Source organism: Aotus nancymaae, unplaced genomic scaffold (genome assembly GCF_030222135.1).
Source record: "Aotus nancymaae isolate 86718 unplaced genomic scaffold, 86718_ANA_hifiasm-v0.15.2.pri h1tg000076l, whole genome shotgun sequence".
Classification (NCBI taxonomy): domain Eukaryota; kingdom Metazoa; phylum Chordata; class Mammalia; order Primates; family Aotidae; genus Aotus; species Aotus nancymaae.
The window spans coordinates 15,132,996-15,155,976 of record NW_026988491.1 but is presented as its reverse complement, the minus strand read 5'-3'; the positions used below and the strand labels follow the sequence as shown (position 1 = coordinate 15,155,976).

At 45.7% G+C, this 22,981-nt stretch overlaps 2 protein-coding genes across 2 annotated transcripts in view; both read left to right on the top strand.

The window, feature by feature from the left end:
• Positions 1 to 22,981, top strand: part of LOC110567842 (transcription factor 20) — a 75,601-nt gene that overhangs the window by 9,871 nt on the left and 42,749 nt on the right. The window contains 3 exon segments of the mRNA XM_064368084.1: positions 14,229 to 17,184; positions 17,187 to 18,136; positions 18,138 to 19,922. Of these exon segments, the coding sequence (XP_064224154.1) occupies positions 14,229 to 17,184; positions 17,187 to 18,136; positions 18,138 to 19,922 (5,691 nt within the window).
• On the top strand, positions 957 to 14,104 carry PHETA2 (PH domain containing endocytic trafficking adaptor 2). Its single transcript, XM_064368085.1, has 2 exons — positions 957 to 2,378; positions 13,719 to 14,104. The coding sequence occupies exon 1, from the start codon at positions 957 to 959 to the stop codon at positions 1,734 to 1,736; it is 780 nt and encodes a 259-aa protein (XP_064224155.1). The 3' UTR covers positions 1,737 to 2,378; positions 13,719 to 14,104.

Sequence of the window (22,981 nt, the reverse complement as noted above, 5' to 3'; positions counted from 1 at the left end):
CTCTTGTCACCCAGGCTGGAGTGCAATGGCGCAATCTTGACTCACTGCAACCTCCACCTCCTGGGAACAAGCGATTCTCCTGCCTCAGCCTCCCGAGTAGCTAGGTGCCCACCACCACGCCCAGCTAGTTTTTGTATTTTTAGTAGAGATGGGGTTTCACCATGTTGGCCTGGCTGGTCTTGAACTCCTGAGCTCAGGTGATCCACCTGCCTCAGCCACTCAAAGTACTGGGATTACAGGTGTGAGCCACCACACCCAGCCAATCAATGTTATTTCTGTAAACCAAGGAGAATTCCTGCCAAATAACTCTGTCATCCTTGCCTCCCTCTGCCTATAAGAAGCTGCTTGTAAGAAAGGCCCAACGCAGCACACCCCACAGCAACTTATGTTTGTTCTGGGCAGTTGTCCTTACTTTGGCTCAAGTAAACTCTTGAAAGTTACATTTTGTGCCTCAGCTTCTGCTTTTAGGCCAATAAGATTCAACTGCTATATGCAAATAAGAGGCCAATACAGGCCCAGGAGGGTCATGGAAACCCTGGAGGTTTGGCCTCAGAGTTGGAGAGGACCCCAGATTAGGGAATAGTTTAAGCACAATGGTTTCCATGGGTCTGTGATCCATTTCAGCTTAGCTGGGGCCTGTTTCTCTGGATTTTAGAAAGGCTTGCCCAGGTCCTGCCATGACTCCTGTCTGATCCAGTCTTATTATTTTCTCCAAGTCTGCTATTGAGATTTTTTTTGCATGATCCTTACAACAACCCTTTGAGAGAAAAGGAAGTAAAGATGAGCCTACTTCTCAGGATACATTAGGGGTCTTAGGGACACAGCAAGTGAGTAGGAGCCCCAGGGCTGGGGCCCAGGTCACCTCCAGAGCCAGTGCTTTTCCCCAGGGTGGCACAGAGCCACCTTCCTCTCTGATCCACTGCCACTTCTCTCACCCCACAGTTCCCATGGGAGCCATGAAGCTGAACGAGAGGAGTGTGGCTCACTATGCACTCAGCGACTCCCCAGCAGACCACATGGGCTTCCTGCGCACCTGGGGGAGCCCAGGGACCCCACCAACCCCCAGTGGCACTGGCCGAAGATGCTGGTTTGTCCTCAAGGGCAACCTGCTGTTTTCCTTTGAGAGTCGCAAGGGCCGGGCCCCGCTGAGCCTGGTGGTGTTGGAAGGCTGCACAGTAGAACTGGCTGAGGCTCCCGTGCCTGAGGAGTTTGCCTTTGCCATCTGCTTTGATGCCCCCGGAGTGCACCCACACCTGCTTGCTGCAGAAGGGCCGGTGGCCCAGGAGGCCTGGGTGAAGGCACTGTCCCGGGCAAGCTTTGGCTACATGCGCCTGGTGGTACGAGAGTTGGAGAGCCAGTTGCAGGATGCACGACAGAGCCTGGCTTTGCAACACCACTCATCCTGGAAGCCCGCTGCCAGCCGCTGTAAGCCCCAGGCTCGTAACAACCGGTCTGTGGTCCTGGAGAATGGCCACCCCCTCTCCAAGGACTGCAGCCCTGTGGGCTTGGTTGAAGAAGCGGGCAGCAGGTCTGCAGGACTGGGGTTGGCTGAGCGGGAGCTACAGAGCCCTGCCAGCCTCCTCCTAGGCAGGGGGCAGAGTCCCGTGTCCCCTGAGACCTCCGATTTCTCTACCCTGCATGACTGGTATGGCCAGGAGATCATGAAGCTGCAGCAGCGTTGGCGGCAGAGGGCCCAGGGGAGCCAGCCAGAATGCGAGGAACAGGATAAGCCCTAAGCCTGGGCACTGTGATTCAGGAAACCAGGGCCAGTTCTTTTTCAGGAGTTAAATGTTTACCCATTTCCAAGGTTGCATTTTGGGAGGTGACATGGGTTCTCTCTTTCCTGGTATTTAGGCATTCTCCAGGTTCCAGATCCACCCATGTGTCTGGAAGAGACTGAGGGACCATTCCTTCCATCCTTTTTATTTTCTGAGGCCCAGAAAGGAAAGGGGCTGAACCCAGGAGGCGGAGGTTGCAGTGAGCCAAGATCGCGCCATTGCACTCCAGCCTGGGTAACAAGAGCGAAACACCGTCTCAAAAAAAAAAAAAAAGAAAAGACTTATACTCTGGCAGGGACATGGAAGTCAGGAAGAGAAAAGGGAACTATTCCAGATTGCTTGACACTAGGGAGACATAGCTCTGGGCTAGACTCCTAGACCAGAAAGGAAAAAGAGACATTGTTGAGAAGGTTGACAAAATTCAAATGGAACCTGTGGATTTGGTTGAGACTGTACTATCAGTGTTGATTTCCTGATGTGGAGGCTTGTATGCTGGTTGTGGAGAAGAGTGTCCTTGTTTTTGGAAATAACTCACTGAAGTATTGAGCGACAATGGGAGGCTTCATGTATTTAGCCTGCTCTCAAAGGGGTCAGGAAAAGGTAATGGAGCAAATGATGTAAAACCATCAGTTGGGAGAGTCTCATTGAAGAGGGTGTGTGAGCACTTTGAACTATTCTTGCACTTTTCTGTACATTTGAAATTTATTATTTTTATTTTTATTTTTTTATTTTTTATTTTTTTTGAGACGGAGTTTCGCTCTCGTTACTCAGGCTGGAATGCAATGAAGCGATCTCGGCTCACCGCAACCTCCGCCTCCTGGGTTCAGGCAATTCTCCTGCCTCAGCCTGCTGAGTAGCTGGGATTACAGGCACGCGCCACCATGCCCAGCTAATTTTTTTGTATTAGTAAAGACGGGGTTTCACCATGTTGGCCAGGATGGTCTTGATCGCTTGACCTCGTGATCCACCCGCCTCGGCCTCCCAAAGTGCTGGGATTACAGGCTTGAGCCACCACGCCCGGCCTATTTTTGTTTTTGAGACAGGATCTTGCTCTGTCTCCCTGGCCGGAGTGCAGTGGCGCGATCTCGGCTCACTGCAGCCTCTACCTCCAGGGTTTAATTGATTCTCCGGCCTCAGCCTCCAGAGTAGCTGAGACTACTGGCACATGCCACCATGCATGCCCAGCTAATTTTTGTAGTTTTAGTAGAGACAGGGTTTCACCATGTTGGCCAGGATGGTCTTGATCGCTTGACCTTGTGATCCGCCTGCCTCGGCCACCCAGAGTGCTAGAATTACAGATGTTAATCACTGCGCCCGGCTTAATTTTTCTATTTTTAGTAGATATGGGGTTTTGCTCTATTGGCCAAGCTGGTCTTGAACTCCTGGCTTCATGTAATCTGCCTGCTTCAGCCTCTCAAAGTATTGGGATATTACGGGTGTGAGCCACCATGCCAGTCTTAAAAAATATTTTTTAATACCCGATTGAGATTTTTGACTGGGACACTTTGAGAATTTTATAAACTTTTATGGAGACTTAACATCTTTATAATACTAGTCCTTTTTATCTAGTATACTGTTTGTTCTGCTAGTTTGTTTCTTTCATTTTGTTTTGAGCTTTTTTGGGTTGTTTAGGAAAGTCTTTAATTTTCATGATACCGCTTTTGCCCACTTCTACTTTGGATTGGTCATTGATATCTTTTGAATTTTAATTCAGAATTATATTTGTTTTATTATTTCTTTTGTAGAGACAGAGTCTCACTCTGTCATCCAGGCTGGAGTTCAGTGGTGTGGTCTTGACTCACTGCAACCTCCACCTCACAGGTTCAAGTGATTCTCCTGCCATAGCCTTCTGAGTAGCTGGGATTACAGGTGTCTGCCACCATGCCTGGCTAATTTCTGAATTTTTAGTAGACAGTGTTTCACCATGTTGGCCAGGCTGGTCTTGAATTCCTGACCTCAGGTGATCTGCCTGCCTTGCCCTCCCAAAGTGCTGGGATTACAGGCATGAGACACCACACCTGGCCTCAGAATTATATTTGAATGAATTATAAAATGAAACATCCTTTTAGCCTGTAAGTCGCAACACTGATTACTTCCCTTTTGCCTCCGAAGGTTTAGAAATTATGTATTCATACGATGTTAAATAAAAAAATATATTCACTGACATCTCAGAAGCCCCTAGGCTCAGCATTTAAGAAAATTCCACAGGACCTCTAGCTAACCCCAGAGGTGCCACTGCTCCCACCCTTCTCCTGCCTCCTTTCTGGGAACTGTTTGGCCATCCTGCTCACATATATGGTCATCTGAAGTGACTTGGGATGCCCCTGTGAAAGGAAGAGGTAACCATGGAGTGGGTACCATAGGTTACCATAGGGCCCAGGTGCCTTTGGTCTGTTCAGGAGCAGATTTATGGCATCTCCATGCAGAGTTGCAGTAGCATGTGATGGATAGGATACTTGCAACCTCTTGGCTCTTTGAGATTATGTCTAATAATAGACTTGCCCACTGTGGGATGGAATTCAGCTGTTTTTAGGCCTGATTCTGAAAAAGAACTTGGAGCCAGTGACTTTGTGTGCACACTTGCCTGGGCACCATGGTGTCCGGCATTGGCGCCAGGTTTCCTAATGGTGAGTTCCTGTCTGGCAGTCTCTTCCCTTCCCTCCTGCTTCTGTCTGACTTGTGGGATCCCGTGCCTCTATTTTTTTCCCTTGGGCAGAGCAGCAGTTTGCTGTCAGTGGGAACAGATAAAGCTAAGATACTGTTGAGAATAGTGTAAGGGTTGTCATTTTTAAATGAGGTTAATGACATTTTAAAGTGATTATTTTGGCCAGACTCTGTGGTTCATGCCTGTAATCCCAGAACTTTGGGAGGCCCAGACAGGTGGATCACTTGAAGTCAGGAGTTCAAGACCAGCCTGGCCAACATGGCGAAATGCTGTCTCTACCAAAAGTACAAAAATTAACCAGGCATAGTGGCACACGCCTGTAATCCCAGCTACTTGGGAGGCTGAGGCAGGAGAATTGCTTAAACCTGGAAGGCAGAGGCTGCAGTGAGCCGAGATCGTGCCACTGCACTCCAGCCTGGGTGACAGGGTGAGACTGTCTCAAAAAACCAAAAAGTGATTATTTCCTACACAAAAAGTAATGTAAACAAATGAAAAGGGAAAAAATACTTCCACAATTCTGCCACTTTGAGTGGTCCAGAAGGTTTCCGTTTTCCCCATTGTTCCCTTTGGCTTGGGACTAAATGAATGCCTCATTTCAGATGGTTATAATCATAGCACAGGTATGAGTTGATGTGAGCTGTTCTTTTCATCTGATACTACATAATTTTTTATGATGCTAGAGTCTTTGCAATTATTTATAATGATTATTATTTCTTTGAGTGAATATACCATAATTTGCTTAATCAATTTTGAAATCAAGAGATTGTTGCCAGTTTTTTCTTCTAATACGTATTGCTAGGGTGAATATGTTGGTATTTTGTTTTTTGTTTGGTTGATTTTTATTACCAGTTTTCTTTTCCAAAGAGTCATAATCCTTTTTGCTGCTTTTATTTTTTGTACCAGCTTCAGCCTAACCTAACCAGATGGGATATCATCTTTTAAATTTTTTAGAAAATTTAATAGTTACAAATTTATGCCCTCCGTTTTTGCCTGCATATATTTGATCATGATTGAAAGTGGATATTTTTTATAGCTTACATGGCTAATAGGAGTTTTGACAACCAGAAAGCAATCTTCTTAGATATGCAGCATTTCTTGAGGATTTCTTTTTCTCTAGACAAGGAACTGACTTGCAAATTCTGAGTTTCTTTCAGACTTTCTGGCCTCCCAAGTCAGGGAGGAAGCCAGCATGTTCATTATACTTCCTCTTATTCTGAAGGCCTATTATACTAAGGTAACTTTTAGCCACTGAGGAAAATATAGGCTCTGCCCATGTGCAAACAGGACATAGAATATGAAATACTAAGTCATTGAGCAGATCTTTATGCCTGATACGCTTAGGAAGATCCCCCATTTGCACACACATAAAACATGATACAGGTATTATAGATATATATGTAGGTGCAAGCAGTCAACAAGTTCTAGCATGCTTCCCAAGCTCACAGATTGGGAAATACCAACTGGGTTTTGCAGTGGGCATTATATAACTTACCTCATTGTTTACCATGAAGATTTTGCTTGTTTAACTTTTGAGTCTCCACTTACAAAAAGGACTGCTAACATTTCTTAGATCATGGTGAGGATGAAATGCATTAACATTTGTGCCAAGCAGCTGGTAAAGTGTGTCACATGTGTTAGGCATGCAGCAACTGAGGGATAGCCACAGTTATTAGAGATCTAACCCAAATGTGTGTCAGGATTTTCAAAAACATGGATTTGCCTGATTTGTGGTACAGTGAAAGAAAGGGTTATAGGCTCTAGAATCAAAAGAATTGGAGTTACAGAATGTCAGCTGCAGCTTGTCCTAGAGGAGTGACTTTTGGAAAAAATTATATAAGTTTCTTCCTCCCTCATTGATTAATTGAGATACAAGTAAAACCACACAGTGACTGGCATATATAGATAAATAAATAAATGCCATTTATTAAGTAATTTATTGAGACAGGGTCTTGCTCTAGCACCCAGGCTGCAGTGCAGTGGCATGCATCCTCGGCTCACTGCATCCTCTGCCTCCCCAGGCTCAAGTGATCCTCATACCTCAGCCTCTGGAGTAGCTGGAACTACAGGCACAAGCCAGCTTACCCAGCTAATTATTTTTGTGTTTTCTTTTTTTTTTTTGTAGAGATGGGGTTTTCCTATGTTGCCCATGCTAGTCTCCTGAGCTCAAACAGTCTGCCTGCCTCAGCCTCCCAAAGTGCTGGGATTACAGATGTGAGCCACTGTGGCTGGCTGGCAATTTTTATTTTATGAATAGTACATACCTTAGATACTGGTTAAAGGTACTTTACTTGGTTTGTTTTTACTAAGTGAGGTAAAGCCAACAAATTATCTGTCTAGGGGAAGATTTGTAGAGAAAATCACATAGATAACGCATATTAGTAGTTCTAAAGATACAGCAGGACACATTTTAAGAGCTCTTAAGAGGCTGGGTGCCGTGGCTCATTCCTGTAATCCCAGTACTTTGGGAGGCCTAGGCAGGCAGATCACCCGAGGTCAGGAGTTCGAGACCAGCCTGGCCAACATGGTAAAACCCTGTCTCTACTAAAAATACAAAAAAAATTAGCTGAGCATCGTGGCATATGCCTGTAATCCCAGCTATTTGGGAAGCTGAGGCGGGAGAATCACTTGAACCCGGGAGGCGGAGGTTGCAGTGAGCCGAGATTGTGTCACTGCCTCCAGCCTGGGCGACGAGTGAAACATGGTCTCAAAAAAAAAAAAAAATTCTTAAAAACTATATGACCTCACATGGCAAGAAGGGATTTATGGTCCTGGGGATGAGTAAGAGAAGGCTCCAAGTTGAGACCAAGGTGAGAGTGGGCCAGTGGCACAGAGGGGGCTGAGCAGGCTTGTTTGAGAGAGTGGGGAGGAGCAGAAATTGTGTTGGGAAGATGTCATGGGCTTTCAGGGCCTGTGGGGAGTGTGATGGTGTCAAAATGCCAGGTAAAGAAAAGAAGGTACTGAGAAAGAGAATATTTCAGGTTTTATTCTAGCACAAGAAAGATGAAGATGATAGTGACCAGGATGGAGTGGGAAAGGGCAAATACAGTAAAGAGTAATATCATGATGAGGTAGCGTGGTGAATACAAAGTCAAACTGAAAGGTTAATTTGGGCTTATTCTAAAGCTTCTTGCTTGGGATGACCATGGCTTTCTTTGAGAGTACGCAGTTGGGTCATTTGAGGAAGAACATTTTCTTTGTCATTGAAAATGAGTTAGTTACTGCTTAATGATAAATATATTTTGTTATCTTTATAGAAATGAATACAGCCACAGGTGACACTGTCCAGAGTCCTTAAGTGACTGATCTGCCTAGAGGGCCAGAGACCTTGTCTCTGACTCTGCATGGTCATTAAACTCTTTGCCATATGGTTAATGAGTCCTAGAGACCCCAACACATCCTTGGCATTCAGAGCCCAGCACCTCCTTCAACTCTCTTGATGGCGTCTCATCCTATTTTGAACCGTGGGCATTTCTTAACTTTCTTGCAACTTGGCTGCACATTTTGTCTGACATTTCTAAGTGTTTTGTTGAGGGAGAATTTTTAGTTCCTGTTCTGTGTCATAGTGCATGAAATAAAAGTCTCTCATTCCCCAAGTGATAATAGTCTACTCTGAAATCCTAGAAATGAGAAAAACTCTATCAGTCAGGGTCCCAATAGAAAACAGATAGTACACTCAAACTGGGTACTTTGAGGAGTGCTTAATTGTATCATTCAGGGTTCATTCAGGAAAAGAGAAGTTTTCTATTGCAAGTATGAATGGTTTTGATATAAGAATTAAGGCTTTACCCAACCCTGGAAGAACTGGAATTGGGAAGCTTCCTGATGATTTCCGACTGAAGTGCCATAGTGTGTGGTTGTCATGAGTTCATAGGGAAGCCCCTATGAATCCATGTATCTACCTCTGGGGAGCATCATCAACCTCTACTTTGATTCTACCTTCTAAATCTCTCTTGTGCTTCTCATTGCAACCTAGATGCTAGGAAAGGGTTCTGGAATGATGCTAGGAAAGGGTTCTGGAACAGTAGTTCTAAGCTTCTGATCTGCAAAGGAGAGCTTAGAGAGAGGGTGGTCGCAATGCTAAGTTGACAATGCAGAAGATTAATAAAGGGACTGTTTGTAAAGGGTGAGCAGGGTTTGGGGAAGCTGGCAAGAAAGTGAAGTCTTCTGGGCTGGCAGTAGCAGGGAGTTGTTACCTACTACGTTCTAGACCTGAAGGGCAGAAGATGAAGTGGTTGCTGGAGCTTGGAGAAAGTGGCTATATGTTCATGTTGCCCGATGGAGCTGCAGCCATTGATGGAGAGTCTCAGCCAGCCTCAATAACCTTGGGGTGGGAGCCAGGAGAGTAAGTTCCTCTGTCTCACTTTCCTCCTCTCCTGCCTCTTCCCAGCCAAACTGGGCCAGAAGGCAGAGGGTGGTGGGGCCTGTTAGTTGTCCGTCCAGTGCCCCTTCTAGGGCATAGAGTAGGGTGGAGATGGGTGAGGAGCGGGTGTGGGGGCAAACAGTATCCCCCACACAGGGGCTATAACTAGATGCATCATTGTCAATATCTTGAGGATTTAAAGGCGAAGAAGGGGAATAAGCAGAAAATCAGTGGTTAAACCTGACATGAAAGAGGATGAAAGAATTAGCTGGACCAGGTACGGTGGCTGAATTCTAGCACTTTGGGAGGTTGAAACAGCAGGATCACTTGAACTCAAGAGTTTGAGACCAGCCTGGGCAGCATAGTGAGACTCTGTCTCTATTTTTTTTTTTTTTTTATTATAAAAATTAGCCATACATGGTCTCAATTATTTTTTTAAAATTAGCCAGAGGGCCCATGCCTGTGGTCCCAGCTACTTGGGAGACTGAGGCACGAGGATTGCTTGAGCTGGAAGTTGAGGCTGCAGTGAGCCTCTGATCATGCCACTGCATTCCAGCCTGGGCAACAGAGTGAGACTCTCCAAAAAAAACAGAGAATGGATTGGGAAGTGGGATGATGCTGGACATGTGGAGGAAAGAGGACAGAGAAAGCCAGTGTTGGTTTTCTATGAGAGGGCAAGGTTATCGGCCCTCCAATCGGATGAGGATAAAAAGTCTCCAGCTAGTTATGAGTGAGTTTGTGAGGTCAGCATACGGACTTTGGAATATATAGGCACAGAGTTCTGGACCTTCCTAATATACCTCCACAGCCCTTCTGAAACTGTTAGAAAGTTAGGAATATATGAGAAAAACAGGAAAGGGAGAGTCAGTATGAATGGGAAGTACATTGGTAGATCTTTTTTATTTATTTCTTGATACAGAATATCGCTTTGTTGACCAGGCTGGAGAGCAGTGGCGGGATTTCAGCTCACTGAAACCTTTGCCTTCCGGGCTTAGGTGATCCTCCCGTCTTAGCCCCCTGAGTTGCTGGGACTGCAGGCATCCATCACTACGCCTGGCTAATTGTTGTATTTCTTATAGAGATAGGGTTTCTCCATGTTGCCCAGGCTGGTCTCAAACTCCCAAGCCCAAGCAATCACCTTGCCTCAACCTCCCAAAGTGCTGGAATTACAGGTGTGAGCCACTGTGCCCAGCCTCTTTATTTTAGAGTATGTATGCAAGTCTCTTGGGTGACTTACTCCTTTGGGGTATCAAATTTTCCTTACTACTGTTTGTATTCATTTTTCATTTAAACAAAGGAATTCAGGCACTTACTATCACTAATCACAGTGCTTTAAAACTGACTACACTGATGCTTTTCTTTTTTTAAGATGATGGGATATCCTTGGAATTATCTCTGTTAGTAGTTTTTGTTTGTTTTTGTTTTAGAGACAGGGTCTCTGTCACCCAGGGTGGAACACATTGGCACATTTATAGCTCATTGCAACCTCGAACTCCTGAGTTCAAGCAATCCTCCCATCTCAGCCTCCTGAGCAGCTGGGACTGTAGTGACACCTCATCACACTGTGCATTAAAGAAAATTGTTTTTTGTTTTTGTTTTTTTTGGTAGGGATCATGTTACTCAGGCTGGTCTTGAACTTCTGACCTCAACGATCCTCTCATCTCAGCCTCCCTAAACGCTGGTGATTACAGGTGTGAGCCACCTTACACAGCCTGTTACTTTTATAGCTCCAGGTTTACATTTTCTGTTGTTGATATATACTACTTGGTTTTCTTAATTGGTTTACTTGGAATTCCTAAAAAAGATAAACCTGGACAACCACCTTCTGGTACTCTGGTGCTTCATGTATGCTAAGAATATTTAGCATGACTGGAACCCTGCAGGAGGTATTTGGCCGTGGATTTTTTTAATTCCATAAAATAGAACCATAACAATAGGGAAAGGGGCATAATACAGAACAGGAAATCTGCCAGGGAGGGCTGAGAACAGACCTGAGATGGAATCGTTCCTGTATCTGTTTTTCCTGTCTGGAGATAGGGCAGCCTGAGGCCTGATGTGCTGATGTTTAAAGTGGCCTTTAGCTCTTGATGGCTCCTACTTAGGAGGAATATGGAGCAAGTGGCAACATTGTTTATACACTCAGATCTTCAGAAGCCTGGTTTTATTTCCAGAAGGATTAATTAAACAACATGTAACACAGTTTTTTATAGATAGTATCTCTTGAGAAAGCTTTTCATTAGTTTAAACTGCCAGCTTTAATGTTTTTGTTCAATTTGCCCCCATTCAGCCTTGTTTTATCATTTAGAGAAGGTCACTGGCACTGAGGAGTAGAGCAGGAGCACATCACAGGCAGAAAAAAATATTAATACTGATGTAGACAAAATTGCTCTTGATAGTCCTAAGAATGATGGGGGAGGTGAGAAGCCAGTTGGAACAGTATGGAGGTCCTTATGAGAGGGCAGTGGTGAAGGGACAGATTTATTGTGGTTCGCTACCCACTTTCAAGGCCAACCTGACAGGACAACTGGCATCTTTTACTGACTGTATGGAAGACCCTCTGGGCAGTGTAATGTTAAGAACATGGCCTGTGCTCAGCCCCGCTGCTTAGGAGCTTTGTGAACTCTGCTTCTGTTTCCTCATCTGTGAAACGATCATGTTAGTGTTGTGAGGATTAAATGAGTTAGTGTGTGTGAAGTGCTGGAACAGTGTCAAATGTCATCATCACCATTTGAACAGCTATTACCTACTGCCCAGGAGATTCATTGGCACAAAGCAACAGCTGTCTGTTGCGGAGGCATTTAGGATGAGAAGTGATTTCCTTTAGATTGTGACATTATTTGTACATGAATGTTTAATGATGGTTTTTGGGTCATATGACTGTATTTCAAACTTAAGGAAGTGGACCTTTGTCTAGGTGTTTTAGACCTGAGATATTTCAAGATGTGGGTCAGGCTTTTAGAATTTGGAGTTACTGGCCATCTTCTGCTCTAATCCATATTTACTTTCTGAAGTCTTTCCTCACAGTTCTCATGTCTCTCCCTTAGAGCTGGACCCATAGGATTTTACAGGCGAGGTCTTCAGCATCCTCCAGCTCTGCTTTTAGGTTGATCATACTCTATTTTCAATTTCTACAATTCTCTCATGTCACTCCCACAGCACCATCTCTGAATATGTGAGTTCTAGCCCAGTTCTCTTAAGGCCTAGTTCTTACACCGTTTACTCATTCACACAGCCTGCCGTGTGGTGATGTGAGGATTACAGCAAGGAATAGGCAGTCTCTGCCCTTTCAGGAGTTTACATTTTAGTCTGGAGAGAGACAGACAGTAAACAAGTAGCATGTATGTGTCTGTTTGGAATAAGTACAGGGCCAGGCAGGGGATAAAACAGGGGAGGGAGTTGGAGGCAGGGAAAAGGTGTAGAGCTAGCTGTTTTTAATAGAATGATCAGGGAATGAGTGACATTTGCCCAAAGACTGGAGGGAGAGCAAGCTGTCTTGCAATGGGAGAAGAATGTGCAGGTGAGTACAGAGGTCCTATGTAGATATGTGGTGGGCCTATTCCAGGAACAGGGAGACTATGGGGCTAGAGCAGAGAGTGGTAGGGGAGGAGGTCAGAGAGGTCATGGATGGGAGCAGGGCCTTCCAGACCATTTTCCCAAGGAATGAGGTAGGAGCCACTGCAGGGATTGGAGAGGATGAATCTGACTTATATTTAAGAGGATCGTTGACTTTGCTGCAGGCAACTCCATTTTCAGCTCCCCCAGGGGAACTGGAAAACTAGCTTCATAAACAATTGTAAGTAAACTGTCTATTAGTACCTTACTTTAGCCCCTTTGTGTTTTGGAACTTGTTTTTTTAAATAATTGGTTCTAAAGTTTGGAGCAATTTGGCCTTGTCTGTTCATTTCTGACTGAGGATACAGGCCCAGGTGAAAGGAAAAAAAAAATTGGCTTGATTGATTAAGAGAGATTAAGTGGCTGAGTCAGGTAACTTTGGAAAGAGTCTGGGTCCCTAGGCTTAAAGAATTCCTGTTTTCCTCTCTGTTTTTTGCTGTCCTCCAAGATGATTGCTTCAAATTCTTCTTTCATAGTAAAGGCCAATAATAACCGAATTTTTAAAATGTGGCAAATAAAAATACCACTTGGCAGGTAAAGGTGCTGGAACTTATTGGAAACCCCCCAAAATAATCTGGAAGGATAGTCACTGCTATTCACTGGCTTGAGTCTAGCCCTTTGTACCTGGAAATTGAGGGAGAGTGGTTGAGAGAGGGGTGCCTTCAAAACAGTCATATGCCAAGAAGAGGTTGACTCCAAAGTTTGTGTGGAACCCATACGGGCTGAGTGTCCTGTAGTCAGCAGTCATCACAGGTAGTTGGCAATTATAGTAAACCTGCAGTAATGTGCATGTGGACATAAGGAATCGGCTGAAGTTCTCTAGCCAATTCTGTTTTGTGTTGGAGAGTGACGATCAGCAGCCAGTGTTAAAACCCGCAGTTCAGTGATCACTCTTAATACATGAAAGCAGAGAAATGAAAGTAGTGGCTTATGTCTGCAATCCCAAAACTTTGGGAGGCCGAGGCAGGAGGCTTGCTAGAGGCCAGGTGTTTGAGACTGCACTGAGCTATGCACCTTGCACACTCCAGCCTGGGCAACAGCATGAGACCTTGTCTCAAAAAAATAAAAATAAAAAAATGAATTTGTTTTTTCTTACCCATCCCGCCATAACTGAACTGAAAGACTCATTGAAAAATTGCTGTTTTTCATTGACAGTGATAACACAACCCTATATTTTAATCCAGTTGAGTTTGGGGGCTCATTTGTTTAATAACGAAGGCAATTACTAGATATATGAGACATAGATGTTTTTGCTATATTGGATTTGTATGCACTCAGAGCATTTCTTTTCATTCTGCTATAGATTCCTGCCTCACTCTTCAGGCCTTTTTTCTGCATATGTGCATTTTCAGAAGTGGATAGGATAAAACATAAAAGATGAAATTCAAGGCCGGGTGCAGTGGCTCACACCTGTAAATCCAGCACTTAGGGAGGCCAAGGCGGGCAGAACACAAGGTCAGGAGTTCGAGACCAGCCTGGCTGGCATGGTGAAACCCTGTCCCTACTAAAAATACAAAAAAATTAGCCGGGCATGGTGACACACGCCTGTAGTTCCAGCTCCTCCGGAGACTGAGGCAAGAGAATTGCTTGAACTCGGAACAGAGGTTGCAGTGAGCCAAGATCGCACTGCTGCACTCCAGCCTGGGCAACAGAGCAAAACTCCGTCTCAAAAAAAGAAAAGAAAAGAAATTCAAACCAGTCAGCTTCATTTGGGTATCTGAATCATCTTATCCCCTCCATCATCTAGACTTGATTTTATTTGTACCAAGGAGATGCATGTCTAATGTTTTTCTTTCTTTTCTTCTGTTTCTAGGAGGGCTGTTGGCCTGCTGCTGTGCTGCTGAACAGTATGCAGTCCTTTAGAGAGCAAAGCAGTTACCACGGAAACCAGCAAAGCTACCCACAGGAGGTACACAGCTCATCCCGGATAGAGGAGTTCAGCCCTCGTCAGGCCCAGATGTTCCAGAATTTTGGAGGTGCAGGTGGCAGTAGTGGTGGCAGTGGCAGTAACAGTGGCGGTGGACGACGAGGAGCAGCAACTGCTGCAGCAACGATGGCTAGCGAGACCTCTGGCCATCAAGGTTACCAGGGTTTCAGGAAAGAGGCTGGAGATTTTTACTACATGGCAGGCAACAAAGACCCCGTGGCTACAGGAACCCCACAGCCTCCTCAGCGAAGGCCTTCTGGGCCTGTGCAGAGCTATGGACCCCCTCAGGGGAGCAGCTTTGGCAATCAGTATGGGAGTGAGGGTCATGTGGGCCAGTTTCAAGCACAGCACTCTGGCCTTGGCGGTGTGTCGCACTATCAGCAGGATTACACAGGGCCTTTCTCTCCAGGGAGTGCTCAGTACCAACAGCAGGCTTCCAGCCAGCAGCAGCAGCAGCAGCAGCAGCAAGTCCAGCAGTTGAGACAACAGCTTTACCAGTCCCATCAGCCCCTGCCGCAGGCCACTGGCCAGCCAGCATCCAGCTCATCCCATCTACAGCCAATGCAGCGGCCCTCAACTCTGCCATCCTCTGCTGCTGGTTACCAGTTAAGAGTGGGTCAGTTTGGCCAACACTACCAGTCTTCTGCTTCCTCCTCCTCCTCCTCCTCCTTCCCTTCACCACAGCGTTTTAGCCAGTCTGGACAGAGCTATGATGGCAGTTACAGTGTGAATGCTGGATCTCAGTATGAAGGACACAACGTGGGTTCTAATGCACAGGCTTATGGAACACAATCCAATTATAGCTATCAGCCTCAATCTATGAAAAATTTTGAACAGGCAAAGATTCCACAAGGGACCCAACAGGGGCAGCAGCAGCAGCAACCGCAGCAGCAACAACACCCTCCTCAGCATGTGATGCAGTATACCAATGCTGCCACCAAGCTGCCCCTGCAAAGCCAGGTGGGGCAGTACAACCAGCCTGAGGTTCCTGTGAGGTCCCCCATGCAGTTTCACCAGAACTTCAGCCCCATTTCTAACCCTTCCCCCGCTGCCTCTGTGGTTCAGTCTCCAAGCTGTAGTTCTACCCCATCTCCTCTCATGCAGACTGGGGAGAATCTCCAGTGTGGGCAAGGCAGTGTGCCCATGGGTTCCAGAAACAGAATTTTACAGTTAATGCCTCAACTCAGTCCAACCCCATCAATGATGCCCAGTCCTAATTCTCATGCCGCAGGCTTCAAAGGGTTTGGACTAGAAGGGGTACCAGAAAAGCGACTGACAGATCCTGGGTTGAGTAGTTTGAGTGCTCTGAGTACTCAAGTGGCCAATCTTCCTAACACTGTACAGCACATGTTACTTTCTGATGCCCTGACTCCTCAGAAGAAGACCTCCAAGAGGCCCTCATCTTCCAAGAAAGTAGATAGCTGCACAAACTCTGAAGGCTCCTCACAACCTAAAGAACAGCTGAAGTCCCCTATGGCAGAATCGTTAGATGGAGGCTGCTCCAGCAGTTCAGAGGATCAAGGTGAGAGGGTGCGGCAACTAAGTGGCCAGAGCACCAGCTCTGACACCACCTACAAAGGTGGAGCCTCAGAGAAAGCTGGCTCCTCACCGGCACAAGGTGCTCAGAATGAACCCCCCAGACTCAATGCTAGTCCCGCAGCTAGAGAAGAGGCCACCTCACCAGGTGCTAAGGACATGCCATTGTCATCCGACGGGAACCCAAAGGTCAATGAGAAGACAGTTGGGGTGATTGTCTCCCGGGAAGCCATGACAAGTCGGGTAGAAAAGCCTGGTGGACAAGATAAAGGCTCCCAAGAGGATGATTCTGCAGCCACTCAAAGGCCACCTAGCAATGGTGGGGCAAAGGAAACCAGTCATGCATCACTTCCCCAGCCAGAGCCTTCAGGAGGAGGAGGGAGCAAAGGAAACAAGAATGGCGATAACAACTCCAACCATAATGGAGAGGGAAATGGCCAGAGTGGCCACTCTGCAGCAGGCCCTGGTTTTACAAGCAGAACTGAGCCTAGCAAATCTCCTGGAAGTCTGCGCTATAGTTACAAAGATAGTTTTGGGTCATCTGTGCCACAAAATGTCAGTGGCTTTCCTCAGTATCCTACAGGGCAAGAAAAGGGAGATTTCACTGGCCATGGGGAACGAAAGGGTAGAAATGAAAAGTTCCCAAGCCTCCTGCAGGAAGTGCTTCAGGGTTACCACCACCACCCTGACAGGAGATATTCTAGGAGTACTCAGGAGCATCAGGGGATGGCTGGTAGCCTAGAAGGATCCTCAAGGCCCAATGTCTTGGTTGGTCAAACCAATGAATTAGCTAGCAGGAGCCTTCTGAACAAAAGCATTGGGTCTCTATTAGAAAATCCCCACTGGGGCCCCTGGGAAAGGAAATCAAGCAGCACAGCTCCTGAAATGAAACAGATCAATTTGACTGACTATCCAATTCCCAGAAAGTTTGAAATAGAGCCTCAGTTATCAGCCCATGAACCTGGGGGCTCCCTCTCTGAAAGAAGATCAGTGATCTGTGATATTTCTCCACTAAGACAGATTGTCAGGGACCCAGGGGCTCACTCACTGGGACATATGAGTGCCGACACCAGGATTGGGAGGAATGACCGTCTCAATCCAAGTTTAAGTCAGTCGGTCATTCTTCCAGGTGGTTTGGTGTCCATGGAAACAAAGCTGAAATCCCAGAGCGGGCAGATAAAAGAGGAGGACTTTGAACAGTCTAAATCCCAAGCTAGTTTCAACAACAAGAAATCTGGAGACCACTGCCATCCTTCTAGCATTAAGCATGAGTCTTACCGTGGCAGTGCCAACCCTGGAGCAGCAACCCAGACTACGGCCTACAAGACAGCAGACCCACGCCAATGTGGCGGGTTCCTGGCAGAGTTGGTGGTCGGGAGGGCATGAGGGGTCGGTCTCCTTCTCAATATCATGACTTTGCAGAAAAATTGAAGATGTCTCCTGGGCGGAGCAGAGGCCCAGGGGGAGACCCTCATCACATGAATCCACACATGACCTTTTCAGAGAGGGCCAACCGGAGTTCTTTGCATGCTCCCTTTTCTCCCAGCTCAGAAAGCCTGGCCTCCGCTTATCATGCAAATACTCGGGCTCATGCTTATGGGGACCCAAACGCAGGTTTGAATTCTCAGCTGCATTATAAGAGACAGATGTACCAACAGCAACCAGAGGAGTATAAAGACTGGAGCAGCGGTTCTGCTCAGGGAGTAATTGCTGCAGCACAGCACAGACAGGAGGGACCACGGAAGAGTCCAAGGCAGCAGCAGTTTCTTGACAGAGTACGGAGCCCTCTGAAAAATGACAAAGATGGTATGATGTATGGCCCACCGGTAGGGACTTACCATGACCCCAGCGCTCAGGAGACTGGGCGCTGCCTATTGTCTAGTGATGGTCTGCCTAACAAGGGCATGGAATTAAAGCATGGCTCCCAGAAATTACAAGAATCCTGTTGGGATCTTTCTCGGCAGACTTCTCCAGCCAAAAGCGGTGGTCCTCCAGGAATGTCCAGTCAAAAAAGGTATGGGCCACCCCATGAGACTGATGGACATGGACTAGTTGAGGCTACACAGTCATCCAAACCTAGTAATGTTATGCTGAGACTTCCAGGCCAGGAAGACCATTCTTCTCAAAACCCCTTAATTATGAGGAGGCGTGTCCGTTCTTTTATCTCTCCCATTCCCAGTAAGAGACAGTCACAAGATGTAAAGAACAGTAACACTGAAGATAAAAGTCGCCTCCTTCACCCATCAAAGGAAGGCGCTGGCTGATAAAGCATTCAATTCCTATGCCCATCTTTCTCACAGTCAGGATATCAAGTCTATCTCTAAGAGAGACTCCTCCAAGGACCTTCCAAGTCCAGATAATAGAAACTGTCCTGTTACTCTCACAAGCCCTGCTAAGACCAAAATACTGCCCCCACGGAAAGGACGGGGATTGAAATTGGAAGCTATAGTTCAGAAGATTACATCCCCAAATATCAGGAGGAGCGCATCCTCGAACAGCGCAGAGGCTGTGGGAGACACGGTTACTCTTGATGATATACTTTCTTTGAAGAGTGGTCCTCCTGAAGGTGGGAGTGTTGCTGTTCAGGATGCTGACATAGAGAAGAGAAAAGGTGAGGTGGCCTCTGACCTAGTCAGTCCAGCAAACCAGGAGTTGCACATTGAGAAACCTCTTCCAAGGTCTTCAGAAGAGTGGTGTGGCAGCGGGGATGACAAAGTAAAGACAGAGACACATGCAGAATCAGTTACTGCCGGAAAGGAACCCCCTGGTGCCATGACATCCACAGCCTCACAGAAGCCTGGTAGTAACCAAGGGAGACCAGATGGTTCCCTGGGTGGAACAGCACCTTTAATCTTTGCAGACTCAAAGAATGTACCTCCAGTGAGCATATTGGCCCCTGAGGCAAACCCCAAGGCCGAAGAGAAAGAGAATGATACAGTGACGATTTCACCCAAGCAAGAGGGCTTCCCTCCAAAGGGGTATTTCCCATCAGGAAAGAAGAAGGGGAGACCCATTGGTAGTGTGAATAAGCAAAAGAAACAGCAGCAGCCACCACCTCCACCCCCTCAGCCCCCACAGATACCAGAAGGTTCTGCAGATGGAGAGCCAAAGCCAAAAAAACAGAGGCAAAGGAGGGAGAGAAGGAAGCCTGGGGCCCAGCCAAGGAAGCGAAAAACCAAACAAGCAGTTCCCATTGTGGAACCCCAAGAACCTGAGATCAAACTAAAGTATGCCACCCAGCCACTGGATAAAACTGACACCAAGAACAAGTCTTTTTACCCTTACATCCATGTAGTAAATAAGTGTGAACTTGGAGCCGTTTGTACAATCATCAATGCTGAAGAAGAAGAACAGACCAAATTGGTGAAGGGTAGGAAGGGTCAGAGGTCACTGACCCCTCCACCTAGCAGCACTGAAAGCAAGGCGCTCCCGGCCTCATCCTTTATGCTGCAGGGACCTGTTGTGACAGAGTCTTTGGTTATGGGGCACCTGGTTTGTTGTCTGTGTGGCAAGTGGGCCAGTTATCGGAACATGGGTGACCTCTTTGGACCTTTTTATCCCCAAGATTATGCAGCCACTCTCCCGAAGAATCCGCCTCCTAAGAGGGCCACAGAAATGCAGAGTAAAGTTAAGGTACGGCACAAAAGTGCTTCTAATGGCTCCAAGACGGACACTGAGGAGGAGGAAGAGCAGCAGCAGCAGCAGCAGCAGAAGGAGCAGAGGAGCCTGGCTGCACACCCCAGGTTTAAGCGGCGTCACCGCTCGGAAGACTGTGGTGGAGGCCCTCGGTCCCTGTCCAGGGGGCTCCCTTGTAAAAAAGCAGCCACTGAGGGCAGCAGTGAAAAGACTGTTTTGGACTCGAAGCCCTCTGTGCCCACCACTTCAGAAGGTGGCCCTGAGCTGGAGTTACAAATCCCTGAACTACCTCTTGACAGCAATGAATTTTGGGTCCATGAGGGTTGTATTCTCTGGGCCAATGGAATCTACCTGGTTTGCGGCAGGCTCTATGGCCTGCAGGAAGCGCTGGAAATAGCCAGAGAGATGGTGAGTATAGGATATCTCTTACCAGCTTGGGATTTTTATTTCATCTGATTCCTTCTCTCCCATGTTTTTGTTATGTATTACATGATTATTCCTCCAAATTAAACCACCTGTCCCTAAATGATGGACAGAAAATGAAATAGGCAATTTGGAAGATTTGTGTAGACTTCTAAAATCATTTTTTGAAATCTATAATACTTATGAAGCATACTATATTTCTTTCTGAAACATTTCATTTCTTTAGGATTACTAACTCGTGTGTTCGTTTGCTTTTTGTTTTTTTAGGCCACATCTTTTCTAAGCCACACTTTCAATTGGGTTATTTATTCTTTAGGTCTATAACTGTTATTCTGGGGCAGTTGATCATCATCATCTTCATTTCTTTCTCTCCTCTGTTGAATGATCTGTTTTCTAAATCCCTTGCTTTCCTCATTCTTAAAGTGGGCCTTCATTTAAGGGTGTGCATCATCCTTTAGTAGTTTTGTGAGAAAGGGTGCATTGGAGTGTAAAAATGTTGAGATCCTGTATATCTGAGCATGACTTTATTCTAGCCTCATGCTTAATTGAGAGTTGGCTAGGTGTGAAATCGTAAATTGAAAGTGATTTTTTTCTCCCTCTCTTGAAATCATTGTTCCTGGTTTGTCCTCTAGCTTGCAGTGCTGCAGTTGAGAAGACTGGAGCCATTCTAATTTTTCATCCCTCAACGCGTGTTCTGTTTTTCTCCTGGAAAGTTGGAGGATCTTCTCTTTTTCCCTAGGGTCTTGAGATGTCAAAATGATACGTCTTGACTACTAGATCTCTCATTTATTATGTTGGCTACTCTACGAGATCTTATGTACGCCGATATTTCCAGTTCAGGAAATTTGTCAAGTGGTAGTTCTCTGAAAATTTCCTTCCCTCTATTTTCTCTGCTCTCTCTTTTTATAATTCCTGTTAACATAAGGCATTTTACCTCCTGGATTCAGCCTCTGTTTTTATATTTTTCCTCTGTGTTCTAGCTCATTATCTTTTTGTTATGATTTATCTATGCTTTCTTCACCTTTATCATCTGATCTTTTTTTGTTTGTTAGTGTTTTTGGTTTTGCTTTTTTTTTTTTTTTGTCACTCAAGCTGGAATGCAGTGGTACAATCACAGCTCACTGCAGCCTCGAACTCTGGGGTTCCCTAGTAGCTGGGACTAAAGGCATGTGCCACCATGCCCAGCTAATTTTTGTATGTTTTGTAGAGATGAGATCTCACTTATGTTGCCCAGACTGGTCTCAAACTGCTAGACTCAAGTAGTCTTCCCACTTTGGCCTTCCAAAGTGCCAGGATTATAGGCATGAGCCACAAGCCATACTGCCCAGCCTTCTAACCTTTTATTTACTTAATTTTTTCCTGATATTTTGAAGAGCTTTTTTTTTTTTTTTCTCTGAATGTACTGATTTTTAAAGAATCGTCAGAGCCAGCTGGGCATGGTGGCTCACACCTGTAATCCCAGCACTTTGGAGGCTGAGACAGGCGGATCATGAGGTCAAGAGATCGAGACCATCCTGGCCAAACATGGTGAAACCCTGTGTCTACTAAAAAATAGAAAAATTAGCTGAGTGTGGTGGCACACACCTGTAGTCCCAGCTACTTGGAAGCCTGAGGTAGGAGAATCACTTGAACTGGGAGGTAGAGGTTGCAGTGAGCTGAGATCGAGCCACTGCATTGCAACTGGGCAACAGAGCAAGTCTGTCTCAAAAATAAATAAAAATAAAAGAATAGTCAGACCCTAGTTTATGGCTATAATTATTTCTCTCACTTTTTTAATACATTGTAATGTGGTTTTTGTTTTTGTTTTCAGACAGTTTCATGCTCTTACCCAGGCTGGAGTGCAGTGATGTGATCATGGCTCACTGTAGCCTCCAACCACTGGGCTCATGGGACCCTCCCAAGTATCTGGACCACAGTTGCATGCCAGTATGCCTGGCTAATTTGTTTTTTACTTTTTGTAGAGACAGCATGTCACTTTGTTGCCCAGGCAGGTTGGTCTCAATCTCCTAAGCTTAAGCAATCCTCCCACGTCAGCCTTCCAAAGTACTGGAATTATAGGCGTGAGCCACCACACTTAGCCTTTATTGTAATTTTGAAAAATCTTTGTTTCCTATTTTCTCTTTCTTGTTAGAGTATCTTCAGATGTCTTGATTTATATTTTTAAGAGAGAAAGATGTTTTTAAAAATGATTTGAAGATCTGTGTTAGAGTATGGGCCAGGCTTGTTGGCCTGTGGTCCTCTCCATAGAACAATAAGGCAACCAGCCAGCATATAGATCTTTTCTCTGAGTTGAGTTTTCCCAGAGGAAAACAAAAAAATTTTGTTTGTTTTGTTCTAGAGAAGAATCTTGAGATTTCCTGTCTAGAGATGCAAGCTTGGCTGCCAGCATCCTAAACCCAAGTGGAGAAGGGGATGGTAGGGTTGTGGGGATGGGAATATGGGCTCATCATTCAGTGTGTGGACTTTGACAGTCTCCCACCTGTTTTCAGTAGATGAGGACAGTTACCTGGTTGAATTGAGTTAAGGATCTAACTCTTCTTAGAAACTCTGGCCTAATACTCTGTTTTTCAGCCCTATGTTGCACCCCCACTTCTTGAGGCATCTGTGCCTCCCCAAGCTCTGTGCCATAAAGTGGCTGGCTTTCTAGTGACTCCTCCACTGCACTCATCATTACTGTCTGCCTCCTTTCAGTGCACAGAATCTGTTATTCTTCATCTCTCCTATTTCCAGCGTCCTATTGCTCGTGCTGTTATGAGTTTATCTTGCAAGTTTATCCACTTTTTTGTGGGAAGGGATCAGATGTACAACTGTATATTTAGTAGTCTACCATATTATTTATAACCGTCTGGCAAAAAGGAAGTGCCCATAGACTATAGTAAAAAAAAAAAATCGAACGTGAAATATGTATTGAAATTAGAACATGTTAATTCAGTCACGCAAGGAGCTTGCCCTTTCCTCTTAGCATGCCCTCAACCCCCAAAATTACGGTCTTTTCTTTTTCCCTCCTTCTCTCTCTCCATTATTAACGTCATTGTTTAACTCCA